Genomic DNA, 15,913 nt, shown 5'->3' with positions numbered 1-15,913 from the left:
TGGAACACAAAGTTTTGGTTTGTGAGAAAGTTCATTTGCATGCAAATGAAGTATGAAGATGGAACGAGCTCTGACTTCTTGATGCTCAGTAACAGGCTCAAGTCTAGTTACTGTGGACCAACAAATGAAGCCGATAATGATGTAGAAGTGATTCTAAGCTACAGAACCTGGAACTGGAAAACTTCCTGGTCCAAGATAAACTGAAGATATTTTCAATGTGCATGAAAATTTCAAGTTGTGCAAATAGTCATCCTGAAGTTTGATGTAAATCACCCAATCTAATGGATGTATTGTGTTCCAGATTGAGGAAGTGGTATACATCTTATGATACAAAATGGTCTGCTTTTCTTTGTAACAGTAAAAATTGGGAGTAGTATGCAGGAGACTAATTGATCAGGCCCCTCTCAACTATCCCTTTCTGCAAAGGGTGTGCCCATATTCCCTTAATATAACCTGATTAGAAAGGTGATAGAACATGGGGGTCCATAATAGAGGGGGTTATTTCTAACACTGAAGTCAGTAACCCTCACTCACAATAGACAGGACCCACCCATTTTCAATGATGCTTGACCAAACCTCTGAAAAGAGGTCTAGTTGAGCACCTACAGAGAAATTTGGGAGAAAAAATGCATGGCATGAGACAGTGTAAGTCCCTAGAGCTGTTCCCCAAACTTCCTTGGGAAAGGAAGGCAGGTTAGAAAACATCCTCCAAGAAGTTCTTCATCAATTGGTTCATGCTGTAAACCCAACTGATGAGGAAGAGGTCTCATTTGAGGTTACACATTGGACTGTGTCTGGATCTGTTTGAAATATTGAGTGGATGACATTAGGGGTGATTTGCATTAGTACGCTTCCTGGCCTATTGCAAGGGGTCAGGACCAGATGTAAAGGATCTATGTTGATGATCCTTCAGATCTTGTGAAGCCACTGTAGGGATGAGTCCTACAAAAAGGGACTCAGCCTGCAACTGAACAGCCCTTTGAAGATACTTACTGTGGTCAAGTAAGACTTTCAAGGAGTACACCCACGTCATGGTGGATGTGCAGAATTTCAAGTGATAAACTATTGGGACAGAATGTGAATGCCAGGATGTTTTGGCCACAGATTTCAGTGAGCATTGTAATACAGCTGGGTTCAGAGAAGCCTCCTTCAACATTCTAAATGAAGTAGCTGAAAAGAGGTCAGCATGGTAAGCTATGGTGACCAGAAGCTGGACAATCTGCTCAATAGTAGCAATTGTTTTAAAGGGAAGGCATACCAAGGGTCCAGCTGAAAAACTCACTTGGGACACACCTGCATCCACCTGGGCAGGTTTAATGGGCAACCTCAGGAAACTTACCCTGTAACATGAGGTAGAGACCATATGTTACAAGTTAGCATGAGAGAATAATGCAGCACCTTCTTGTCTACCAAGCAATATATACTGGCCTGACAAAAACCTCTGTGATAGTTTCTCAATTGTAGAAGAATGAGGAAGAAGCAGTAGATTGGGTTGTGGTTGAGTCCCAGAGATCTTTTTTAAAATGGAAAGGATCTTCTTGGGCTGTATGCCTGATGATTTCAGGCATCAGTCTGCTGGTAAAGGTGGTAAACTTCATTTACTACCATATAAAAGAACCAGCTTGATAAGGGACATCAAATGATATGTTTCTACCTCAGACTCATTGGACTTGACAGGATAGATTAGGCATCATCAATTAGAATAGTCTGGACAGGTGTGTGCCTGGCCATTACTGTGTCCTTTGGTGGAAGTGACATAACAGCACTCTGTGTCACTTCCCATACTTGTTCATCATGAGTAGGGGCTCTTTCTGTTCTAAAAAATCCAAGATGAAGAATAAAGACAAGACCACCTGTCTTTCTTAGATTATGCAATGCCTCTTGCCATCTAGTGATGGCAGGACACAACCCAGGGCATTACTTCCATTCTGGGCCCAGAGTCCAGTATCCCAAATGGGTATAAGGAACCATTTACCCTGAGGTGGAGGGCCCCACATCATTTATGGATTCATTTGGATAATAAGAAATGGGGATAATGACCTGGTCCACTTTCCTAGTCTGACTCCCAACCATGTAACGGAGTGAGAAAAACTGGTCCCATTAACGTTTCCTCTGCCATCTATATGTACATCTGGAATCTGCTAGATTCTAGATTTCATTAGTCCATACTGTGAAAAAGATACAATGATTCTTATGTATTCATTATAAACATGTGAGTCTGTCTGGGTAAGTGGCCCATGGAGCCTTTTTGTGGACAGTTTCCCACAGACTGTCCAGACATTACAGTATTCGCTGAAAAAATGTTATCTGAAAGAGAACAATGCCAATGACAATATGTAACAATATGCATTACCGGTATGTGATGTTAAATTCATCTGCTTTGTACAGTGTGTGCTATATATAACCCAGTGTTTTTGCACAAAGTCAACAATGATTCACTTGTGGGGAATTTCCTGTCATTTCTTAATAAGGAAGACATTTAATTATTAAACCTTTATTGCTCTCTTGGAGCAATAAAGACACACACAATAACAGTGATGTGAGTCAACCTTTATTGCTGTCTTGGAGCAATAAAGACACACACAAAAACAGTGATGTGAGTCAACCTTTATTGCTCTCTTGGAGCAATAAAAAAGACACACACAATAATACTGATGTGAGTCAACCTTTATTGCTCTCTTGGAGCAATACAGGCACACAATGACAGTGATGTGAGTCAAATGAACCATATTTAATTGAATTGGAAAAAGCAGCAAATTGATTTTTTAAACTAATATTTAAACTAAAGGAAAACAAATTCCTATTAAAATTAGGTAGGACCTACAAATAAGTGGTGTACCCTAACCCCTAAAGGGAAGGATATAATGTGATAATCTAATGGGACCTTTTCAGAAATAATTTCTAAGAAAAGGGGCAAGGGTTACAAGCATATGGAAGACAAGATGAATGAAAAATAACACTAAGAAAATTGTTGAAGAGAAAACAGTAAAGTGTAAAGTGGTTTTAAACTTGCAACAAGCAATTTTTTTCTGGTCTGTGATGAATGACAGAAACATTAACTTGGAGTCCTTGAAAAAGAAGACTGCTCTGTGCATAGTCATGTGAGGTGCAGGAGTATACCATGTCTAATTAACAATTCTCTATGCAAGAGTATATCATATCTAATTAACAATTTTCTATGCTAGAGTAGACCATGTCTAATTAACAATTCTCTATGAAGGAGTAGACCATGTCTAATTAACAATTCTCTATGCTAGAGTAGACCATGTCTAACAATTCTCTATGAAGGAGTAGACCATGTCTAATTAACAATTCTCTATGCAGGAGTGGACCATGTCTAATTATCAATTCTCTATGCAGGAGTGGACCATGTCTAATTAACAATTCTCTATGCAAGAATGGACCATATCTAATTAACAATTCTCTATGCAGGAATGGACCATGTCTAATTAACAATTCTCTATGCAATAGTATACCGTATCCAATTAACAATTTTTTATGCAAGAGTAGACCATGTCTAATTAACAATTCTCTATGCAGGAGTAGACCATGTCTAATTAACAATTCTCTATGCAGGAGTGGACCATGTCCAAATAACAATTCTCTATGCAGGAGAGGACCATGTCTAATTAACAATTCTCTATGCAAGAGTAGACCATGTCTAATTAAAAGTTGTCTTCACAGGAGTTTACCATATCTAATTAACAATTCTCTACTCTGTGGGAAGTATTATTCACATTGAATGGATGAGATTTTTCAGCATAAAAAGTAAAAGCTACACAACAATGGCTAATAAGTTAGTGCTGCTATTTAAAATAAATCTTTTTCGGTTGTTCTAAAAAGGCTACCTGATTTAAAAATATAATATAGTGAATAAAAGATTCATACACAAACATAACACTGCCACTAGTTTGACCACTTCATGAGGTGCACCACATTCTCCAAAAAATGGTTCCGTTGTGTACAGGGCAAAACTTAGTGCCACAACTCCACACAATGCTGGCTTGAGGATTAAGACTGATGTCCATGCAAAAAGGAAGGATGGGATAGGTCCCCACACACGGTCAAGTGGGCTGAAGGCCTCCTGAAGGTAGGCATACTCAGCCCCTGATTTGGTGATCATTGTCCCCAACTCTGCATAAGACAATGCACCTGTAATGACAAGAAACATAGTCGATATTAGCCTCTGTAACATCGCAACAATCATGCAACACATGAATGGCCTAAGTTCCTCCCACTCTCACACCCATTCTTTTACTTCATGAATGTAAAGGTCATATCATTCGGTCAAAGGGTCAAATGGACTAGTCAGAAATAAACTGAGTGCAAGTTTTTGACTACCATATATACTCATACATTGAGAGCACAGACACAGACCTGCCATTGCACAATGCACCAGCAGATCTTGGTCTACGTCATTTGTTACAGAGAACAGACAACACAGACCCGATCTGCCAGCACATTATGCAATGGCACATCTTGGTCTATGTCATTTGTTACAGAGAACAGACAACACAGACCCGATCTGCCAGCACATTTTGCAATGGCACATCTTGGTCTATGTCATTTGTTACAGAGAACAGACAACACAGACCTGATCATTTGTTACAGAGAACAGACAACACAGACCCAATCTGCCAGCACATTATGCAATGGCAGATCTTGGTCTATGTTATTTGTTACAGAGAACAGACAACACAGACCCGATCTGCCAGCACATCATGCAACAGCAAATCTTGGTCTATGTTGTTGGTCAGTTGGTCTCACTATATATATATATATATATATATATATATATATATATATATATATATATATACACAGTATGTTGGTCATAAGTGCATCTTCATTATAACAGTTTTGTTCTGCTCCAATATAACACCAGTCATTAGTACCAACAATGCCATAACAATGCCATTGTTTCAGACTCAATCATACTTATTCCAGTGTTTAATAATATTTTTAAAATCCTAATTAAGCATATTTCTTGACTAACTTTGGTTCTGAACTTTACAGCCTAGTGACTATTATGACATAAGATAAATCTGCAAGCTATAACATTAGCTTTTTAATATAATCCAGATATGACACTGTGATGCTTGTAAACAACTTTAAACATTGCATGTTAATGTGAATTTTATTATTAAAGAAAATAAACTTGTTAAATTAATCTATTGCCTGATTTAAATGAATTAGATATTTTTACATATTTAGATTGGATTTGAGCATGTATTTCATTATGTATTTCACCTAATTTTATGTTGTTTTTTATTAATGTCATAACATATTATGTAGACTATAATTGTTGTACAAAAATCAACATGTCCAGAGTGATTTTTGGATTGAAGTGCAAGAGGTCAGAGGTCACACTGTACAAAGGGCTGCTCCAGGGTGTTTTCGGAGGGCGTTATGGCAATGTAAAATGTTTTGCCCTATCACAAGAAGCTGAGTGTCATGTATGTCTCTCCATTCTATTTTTATACAAAATAGGAAGGGAAAGGAGGACAATATGGCACTCATTCTAAAAATGTGAATTTTTGAAACCCAGTTAATACCATCAGCAATCCTGACAAATTTTGATAAATCCTTTACATTTGGTAAAATGCTATTAATTTTGTCTAATTTTGTTTAGCAAAATTCTAACTTCCATCTATGCTGAAACTTCTGTACTAAAGATTTAAACATTTGCAAATGTCTAATTCTGAAATATTCTGTTTGAAATTCATGAAAGGGTCAACCAAGCAGAAATTTCCCTATTCAGGTTAAATCTACATTGATTCTCTGCTGTGCATTCTAATTGGATTACAAAATTTCAATTATTATCTCTCTGGAAATAAACTAGTACTACCAAAATTACCAACATTTTTTTTATCACTATCTCTTTGCCAATCAATGTGCCTGGGTTTCAAAATGGAGTCAACTATGTCTCTCCACATCAGTGGAGGGCAACGTGACCCCATAGCCCTAAGAGTTTCTTTTGCTAAATTGCCATGGACGTCTCTCCATACATACATATTGGAACAGCCCTTCCCTGAAAGAAAGGGAATCAATTAATGCAAGTCAACAAGTGTATCAACAGCAGCATTTCAATAATATTTCATGATTCTGGATCTCCCATTAAGCATATGGGCATTCTGACCATGGTGGTTGCCCACAGTGATGTCTGATGTCTGCTGCATCGAGCTGTCCCAGAAACTATTCATCAATGGAGGGCAAACTGGCATTAACTAACATTAGTACTTCCCGGGCTTCTGTCTCTCCTGCCACCTACTGTAATGCCATTCTTGTCTCTCCTGAGTTTGCGGAGGGCAAAATGGCAGGATGAGAAGTTCAATTCCAAGACACAAAATAAAGTATTTTGGTGATTGATTTGTTGATGAAGATTCCTTCACTGGCATTTTAAATATTACAATTATTAATGTATGGATTTTTTAAAATTGCTGAATAAAATGAAGGCATGGGGATGAAAATATCTGCAAGAGGCAGATGGATGATGGATCAAAGGTGAAGGTCACTTAGGTGGAAGCTATCAATTGGTTAGTTAATAATGGCATGCTCTGCAAATTTATTGTCTATATCACGCCAAGGAAATGGGAGCAAATTGTCTCTTCCCAAGGACATACAGAAAATACCAACCTGGGCTAGCTTTGGCAAGTATAACCAATGACCCTTGGATTATTATGAGTCCAGTGCTCTACCCAAAAATATGAAAATCCAATGAGTTTAACCTGAAAATTCTAACCTAAAACAAATTTCCATGATAAAAGAAGAAAAGGTGGAACATGGTCTTGGAGATGAACTTCCAATTTGTAAATTTTGCTGTGCCAAGGTGTCTCTCCAGACTGTAGGAGGGCAGATGGCACTTTAACTGTTCCAAATACATGTAACCTACAAAGTAAAACCAAGACATGCCACACGTCTCTCCGAAAAAATAGGAGGGCGAGATGGCACTCTCAATTTGTGCATAACAGGGGATTGCAAAGAAAAATGGAGCAAAATGCAAACATTTTGCATGCCATAGTGTCTTTCCATAATACTGGATGGCAGATGGCACAAAGGAGTTCTAATAATGATGGTAATGATAAACATAAAGGATGCTACGTGTATCTCCAGAAAAATAAGGAGACTGAGATGACAAAGTAAACTGGTATGTGAGCGGTATCATTTCATTTTGCTAATACAGATACATTTAGATAGTAAATGGATGCAGTCACAAGTCAGATGCATTTGATACTCTCATTAATATGGCTAGTTATAAGTTATCTATGACACCTATGAGCATAAATATTTGCACAAATGTACATCTCTTTCATCAGCAGCGTTTGTGTTTGACAACTCAAAATCAACATTTTAAATCTGGCCTTGACAGGACTGATTAGCGAAAAACCTTAAAATTAAAATCATTTTTTAAAAGCCTGAAATTTCTGATTTTAAGAAAGTTTTATAAGAAATTATTACACTGTCATTATAATAATGAATGAAATTCAATAGTTGTAAAATTTGAATGCCATAACAAGATTCATACAGGTTAGGGTGGCAAGATTAAAAAACGCCATTATCTGAACACTTGAAGTTTTTTTTTAAATTCTTTAAATAATACATATTAGGTAATATTTATTATCTTACTTTTAAAACATTTCAAAAGGAAAAATTCTTGTATTTATTATTTGAACTTTAACATATTTCAAAAGTAGTTTCTTTCTGCATATAAATCAATTATAATTTGCTTGAAATCCATCAATGTGTAAATACATTACTTTTCCCCAGTTAAATATATTGGTGCATATAGGCCAATGTCATGCAGTCACATGACTTAGGATGCAGTCACATGACTAGGAACTAAATATTCATCAACAATATGCAAAATGAGCATGCATATTCAATCACTGTAGTAATTACATTACAGTATAATCAAATGGGTATCCAACTGGCGCCTGACCACAGGACAGTATAATGATATAGGTGTCTAATTACTGCTTCATCATGTGGAAGGTCAATCAAGTTTCTACTAAATTGATACTCTAATGCACAGTGGACATAATTATGTGGCTCACTGTTGTAAATCACGACAGCATATCACATGACTAACATTAGTGGTGCTAACTCAAACAAATGTATAATCACAAGGTTACAAAACTAGGACCTACTCACATGACTGTACAGTTACCAGTACTTATATTTATGTTCAATCAGATGACACTAAAATCATGATTACCAAAGTAATACCAGTACATAATTACATGACAGTATAATTGCTGCCAAACTGATCACAGAATAATAATAATTGACTACAAACTGTCACATATGTGTCATAATCCCAAAGAACAATTGCTACAGATTGTCATTTCAAAATGCAAGACATTTGTTCTAGACATATCAACAAATTTCCAAAGCAACATTTGTTATCTAAATTCTTTAGAAGTCAGTTCAGAATTTTTCAGTCATCCAGTGAAAGGGGAACAACAATGTAGAAGATCATTTTCTGTCTGTTAGGAAAAATGTCAAATGAGTATTAGTACCAGCAATAGATTGTGGAATAAATAAGACTTCATTTGTCTACATCTTTAGTAATGGTAGTCATATACCAATAAAAATAACCAGATACAAGTAACATTGAAATGAATACTAATCAAAGTAAGTACTGAGTGTGCACAGCCATAATTGAATGATAATTTGCCTATGATAAAAATATGGATGTACGGCTGAGAATAAAAGAAAAGAAAAATGGGTTCCGACTACTTCATCTGATTCAGAATCATTTAGTTTAAATTATTCACCCAAAGCATCCTTCACAATTACATTTATTAGCCCATTTAGTTTTACATAGCATTTCCATCATACAAATGTGTATCATCAGGCAAGTGACCTATATAACTAGCTCAATGGAATTAAGTTATGCTTGTTGATTTCAACATTGGGCTTTGAAGCAGTCTGGGACTGTGTTACTGTTTCTTTCCAGTTTTACACTAGTTTGCTTTGAGAAGATTCAATATTCAATTTCAATAGAAGTTTTCCAATGTTGTTACTTTTTTTCTCCTGTCAGATAGAATTGTCTGCATTCTATGGATTCATAAATGGGTTTTAAAAAATGTTTGAAATATTATATTTTATTTTTTAGAATTGTATGACAAAAGAGTTATTACTGGTGCATGCCTCTAGCCCATGTTTATTCTTCATGAACTAAATATCTAGGTGCCAAAATAAATATCTAACTGCCAAAAAAAGGACCCTGGTATCCTAACCCAACAGATAGTAAATTAAATAGATCATACAATTTTCACAAAACACCAGTACCTAAAGTATACAAATCATAGGAAATTTGGTTGCCTGATCGGTAAAATGGGAGTTTTTATCATTTTCTGTGAGATGCCTGGAATTCTGGGCAATATCATATGGATGGTATTGATTCATATGACACTGCAATATGTATTTATTCATGCTATATGGTAAGAGGATTTTCTACCATAACAACAACTTAACATGCTTTTATAAATACAGCAGAAGAGTTGGTGAGATTATACAAGTTTGCAAAATAAGGTGATTTACAATATCACATATATGGAATTGATCCATATCTATTTATCCATGCTGTATGGTAAGACATATATGGTACTGATCCATATCTATTTATCCATGCTGTAGGGTTAAGACATATATGGAATTGATCCATATCTATTTATCCATGCTGTACGGTAAGACATATAGGGTATTGATCCATATCTATTTATCCATGCTATATGGAATTGATCCGTATCTATTTATCCATGCTGTATGGTAAGACATATATGGAATTGATCCGTATCTATTTATCCATGCTGTATGGTAAGACATATATGGAATTGACCCATATCTATTTATCCATGCTGTATGGTAAGACATATATGGTATTGATCCCTATCTATTTATCCATGCTGTACGGTAAGACATATATGGTATTGATCCATATTTATTTATCCATTCTGTACGGTAAGACATATATGGTATTGATCCATATCTATTTATCCATGCTGTTCGGTAAGACATATATGGTATTGATCCATATTTATTTATCCATGCTGTACGGTAAGACATATATGGTATTGATCCATATCTATTTATCCATGCTGTACAGTAAGACATATATGGTACTGATCCATATCTATTTATCCATGCTGTATGGTAAGAGGATTTTCTACCATAATGACAACTTGATATACTTTTATAAATACAGCAGAAGAGTTGGTGAGAATATAAGTTTTCAAAATAAGATGATTTACAGTATCATCATCATCATCACAATTTACATATATGACACTCCAATGTTTATCCACATCATTTCAGAGGAAAATGGAATGATACTTGATATATTTTGTGAAATATAAACTTGAAATCTGGCACAACTGACCCGACTGCCAACTCTCCGACTTATGCTTCAAAAGTTGAAAACAGTACTTGTTGACTGATGCAGGACCATATTATAAGCTCAAATACCATGCAACAAAGTGAGCTAAGAATGAATGTACTAACCTCTTTTGGAGAAACAAATTCTTTTGACACTTAAAGGCAATTGTTATCTTGAAAATCATTTACAAGAATAAACTGAATCTTGTCTAAATAAAAAGGTAAGAAGTAATACATCAAGGTACTCACAAAACTGTTCCATTGCTGAGTTTCTCAACTCTCTTAGAAGATAGTGAAACCCTGTCAATCAAAGCCAGTTGCAAACCATGCATATCGACACTGGTAATTTTAAATGTGACTCTACTACCCTCCTGTCTTAAAATTACAAATCAATTTTCTTTTCTCTTCATTCCTTGTGCATGTCATTACAATTGTCACAAAACACATTTGGGACCCACCCACCCCATTCTCCCTTAACCATCACTGATTTTTCCTGAACAATACAAAATGGAAAGACCATAATGTAAATACATAGTGACAGATTCTCTCTTTCTCTCTGTCTCTCTCTCTCTTGCTGTATATAAAAATGAAAATATTAGCATAAAAATGTAAATATTGAAAGTTTGGAATGCAATATGTAAAGTATTTGACTAAAGGAGATGAAAAGTATATGGGATGAAAATGGAAGATGAAAGAAGATGGGTGGTAATTTGAAATTAAGTTGTGCCATCATGGTCTCTCCAGGCAAAATAATGGAGGGCATAATGGTACATAGTAAACAGATCAAAGAATAAATTTACAGGTTTAATTTGTGATGATGCCATGTTTGTCTCTCCAGTATGACATATATTTTCTGGAACAGCCCTTCCTTTCCTGTAAGAGAGGAAGAGAAAACCAGATGAAGCCATGAGGCTGGACTGGTAGTCTAGATGTGACCCCCTCATGTATATGGGAGTCACTCTGAAGTACACTGGTATACCATTCAGCTGGACTGGTTCTCACATCCATGGTGACTGGTCACTATTGAAACTCCCACTTAGACTGTAGCTGACCTGTTGCAAGAAGAACACATTTCAATTTTTTTTTAAAGGGGAATAAGTTCCCCACCTCAATGAAAACGTGAACAGAACACTGATGCAACAAATATACAAATCAGTTAATTAAAATATCTCCTCTAAAAACTTCTTAACTAAAATTATAAAGACATAATTAAAACACAAGGTAATTATATCTATATACAAAAGCCATTTGGAAAACTTTAATTTGACTTAAAACTATAACACACATAAAAAACACTTTTTGCTTACAATAGTCTAATTTTAAAGAGATTGCAATCAAACGCATATGTTGGGACAACAAACTTAAGATGAGTATTATTCTAAAATCAAAAGTTCAATTTTCATTTCATATCTTAGTAATACAACTAATTTTGTGAAAGGAAAAAACCCTGTTAAAACTCAAGTTTTATGTATGTATGTATGCATAGAATTTATTGGTACATCAGTACAATTCTGGCTATAGTGCTAATCAAAAGTTAAGTTCTACAAATAGAAGGAAAAAACCTGCAAAAACTTTAGGAAGATAAATCTTTTCAAATAAATGTAAACTAGTAGGCATACAAGATAAAAGACAAAAGGGAAATATTTAAGAATTTTTGAAGAGGTATATATAAAATAACAATAAGCATCACAGAAAAACCTCCAAAAAGTTTTTCAATAAGCCAAAGCATGCATTATTAGTAGTTTCCATAGAAAGCTCCCCTCTAAAGAGAAATGACAAAGAACACAACATGCAACTGGCCAAAAGATAAAGTCAGAAACATTTCATCTAAAACCTGATGCTGGGTTACAGTACAAAACTTCTGATTCTTTCCCCAATCCGGTGTGCTCATGCATGTACCTTGTTCCCTATTTGCATGATTTAAGTTGATTACTATTTCATTTCATTTACCAATTTCATTTCTGAAAATTATTGGTGCAAACTGATAGTACATTCGCAAGTCCATAATTTTTCCCTGCACAGCTATCTCTTAATTAAAGTGAAATAATTTACTGAATGTTTGATGCAGCTGCTTAGAAAGATAGGAAAGATTTTATAAGAAAATCAATGCTAGTTCACAGGAAGAAAAACGTCTTTAACTGATCCCATCCATCACACTCTCTAAATCTGCCGCTGTATTTCAGCAAGAACATCTTTAAGGATAAAGTCATAAAAAATCCATCTACATATTCTAAATTCCACAAATAATAAAAATTTAAAAAAATATGAAGTTGAACTTAATTTTAAAAATAATTCTATTCATTTAAAAAGTTTTACGATATGCATGCCATTATCTATTTATATTGGAGCTACACTACCCAGTGGTTAGCATGCCTGGTTCGAGGCTGAAAGGGTACAGGTCACAGTAATCAGCCGAGGTCAACTACCCTGGTGTGTTCTTGGGCAAGGCACTTTACTCCAATTGTCTCTATGTTAAATAACCTACTCGTGTTGCTGTACCATACAACACCCAAATGAACCAAACCATCTACCTACATGCATATGCCTCATTGTAAGCTCAGAGATGACAAACTGTGAGACTGAATTCTCTCTCCCACATGTCATAAGAGGTGATGAGTCAGGAACTACTGTGGTTCAAAGGTTAGTGTGCTTAACTCGTTATGGAAAGGTTGTTGGTTTGAATCCTTCTAATGGCTCAATCTGGGTAGGCCATCATAATGTGTCATTGGGCAAGGCACTTTATTCCAATTATCTTGGCATTAAGGACTGATATTTTAATTATCTGATTATCTAACAAGCATATGTCCAATTTGTAGGTATACAATACAGTCTCTCTATGTTAAATTAGTAGGTATACAATACAGTCTATCTATGTCCAATTAGTAGGTATACAATACAGTATATCTATGTCCAATTTGTAGGTGTACAATACAGTCTATGTCCAATTTGTAGGTATACAATACAGTCTATGTCCAATTTGTAGGTTTACAATACAGTCTATGTCCAATTTTTAGGTATACAATACAGTCTATGTCCAATTTGTAGGTATACAATACAGTCTATGTCCAATTTGTAGGTATACAATACAGTCTATGTCCAATTTGTAGGCGTACAATACAGTCTATGTCCGATTTGTAGGTATAAAATACAGTCTATGTCCAATTTGTAGGTATACAATACAGTCTATGTCCAATTTGTAAGTATACAATACAGTCTATCTATGTCCAATTTGTAGGTATACAATACAGTCTATCTATTTCCAATTTGTAGGTATACAATACAGTCTATGTCCAATTTGTAGGTATACAATAAAGTCTATGTCCAATTTGTAGGTATACAATTCAGTCTATCTATGTCCAATTTGTAGGTATACAATACAGTCTGTGTCCAATTTGTAGGTATACAATACAGTCTATGTCCAATTTGTAGATATACAATACAATCTATGTCCAATTTGTAGGTATACAATAAGTCTATGTCCAATTTGTAGGTATACAATACAGTCTATGTCTAATTTGTAGGTATACAATACAGTCTATCTATGTCCAGTTTGTAGGTATACAATACAGTCTATCTATGTCCAATTTGTAGGTATACAATACAGACTATGTCCAATTTGTAGGTGTACAATACAGTCTATGTCCAATTTGTAGGTATACAATACTGTCTATGTCCAATCTGTAGGTATACAATACAGTCTATCTATGTCCAATTTGTAGGTATACAATGCAGTCTATGTCCAATTTGTAGGTATACAATACAGTCTATGTCCAATTTGTAGGTATACAATACAGTCTATCTATGTCCAATTTGTAGGTATACAATACAGTCTGTGTCCAATTTGTAGGTATACAATACAGTCTGTGTCCAATTTGTAGGTATATAATACAGTCTATGTCCAATTTGTAGGTATACAATACAATCTATGTCCAATTTGTACGTATACAAAAAGTCTATGTCCAATTTGTAGGTATACAATACAGTCTATGTCCAATTTGTAGGTATACAATACAGTCTATCTATGTCCAGTTTGTAGGTATACAATACAGTCTATCTATGTCCAATTTGTAGGTATACAATACAGTCTATGTCCAATTTGTAGGTATGCAATACATTCTATCTATGTCCAATTTGTAGGTATACAATACAGTCTATGTCCAATTTGTAAGTATACAATACAGTCTATCTATGTCCAATTTGTAGGTATACAATACAGTCTATCTATTTCCAATTTGTAGGTATACAATACAATCTATGTCCAATTTGTAGGTATACAATACAGTCTATCTATGTCCAATTTGTAGGTATACAATACAGTCTGTGTCCAATTTGTAGGTATACAATACAGTCTATGTCCAATTTGTAGGTATACAATACAGTCTATCTATGTCCAATTTGTAGGTATACAATACAGTCTGTGTCCAATTTGTAGGTATACAATACAGTCTGTGTCCAATTTGTAGGTATATAATACAGTCTATGTCCAATTTGTAGGTATACAATACAATCTATGTCCAATTTGTAGGTATACAAAAAGTCTATGTCCAATTTGTAGGTATACAATACAGTCTATGTCCAATTTGTAGGTATACAATACAGTCTATCTATGTCCAGTTTGTAGGTATACAATACAGTCTATCTATGTCCAATTTGTAGGTATACAATACAGTCTATGTCCAATTTGTAGGTATGCAATACATTCTATCTATGTCCAATTTGTAGGTATACAATACAGTCTATGTCCAATTTGTAAGTATACAATACAGTCTATCTATGTCCAATTTGTAGGTATACAATACAGTCTATCTATGTCCAATTTGTAGGTATACAATACAGTCTGTGTCCAATTTGTAGGTATACAATACAGTCTATGTCCAATTTGTAGGTATACAATACAGTCTATCTATGTCCAACTTGTAGGTATACAATACAGTCTATGTCCAATTTGTAGGTATACAATACAGTCTATCTATATCCAATGTGTAGGTATACAATACAGTCTATCTATGTCCAATTTGTAGGTATACAATACAGTCTGTGTCCAATTTGTAGGTATACAATAAGTATATGTCCAATTTGTAGGTATACAATACAGTCTATCTATGTTCAAGTAGTAGGTATATAATACAGTCTATATATGTCCAATTTGTAGGTATACAATACAGTCTATGTCCAATTTGTAGGTATACAATACAGTCTATCTATGTCCAATTTGTAGGTATACAATACAGTCTATCTATGTCCAGTTAGTAGGTATACAATACAGTCTATGTCCAATTTGTAGGTATACAATACAGTCTATGTATGTCCAATTTGTAGGTATACAATACAGTCTATGTCCAACTTGTAGGTATACAATACAGTCTATGTCCAATTTGTAGGTATACAGTACAGTCTATGTCCAACTTGTAGGTATACAATACAGTCTATCTCTGTCCAATTTGTATGTATACAATGCAGTCTATGTCCAATTTGTAGGTATACACGTAACATCTAATCAAGAAACCTTATCTCTGCACTGATTTCAGTTTTA

General features: G+C 34.8%; 1 protein-coding gene across 1 annotated transcript in view; it reads right to left on the bottom strand.

Moving 5' to 3' along the window:
* Window positions 1-15,913, bottom strand: part of LOC149783026 (b(0,+)-type amino acid transporter 1-like) — a 161,134-nt gene that overhangs the window by 50,025 nt on the left and 95,196 nt on the right. Inside the window, exon 5 of the mRNA XM_089934614.1 lies at window positions 3,889-4,152. Within this exon, the coding sequence (XP_089790740.1) occupies window positions 3,889-4,152 (264 nt within the window). The remainder of the gene's footprint in view (window positions 1-3,888; window positions 4,153-15,913) is intronic.

The sequence above is a fragment of the Sinohyriopsis cumingii genome, chromosome 15 (genome assembly GCF_028554795.1).
Source record: "Sinohyriopsis cumingii isolate HCF-2022 chromosome 15, ASM2855479v2, whole genome shotgun sequence".
Classification (NCBI taxonomy): domain Eukaryota; kingdom Metazoa; phylum Mollusca; class Bivalvia; order Unionida; family Unionidae; genus Sinohyriopsis; species Sinohyriopsis cumingii.
This window is presented reverse-complemented; position numbering and strand designations above follow the sequence as displayed.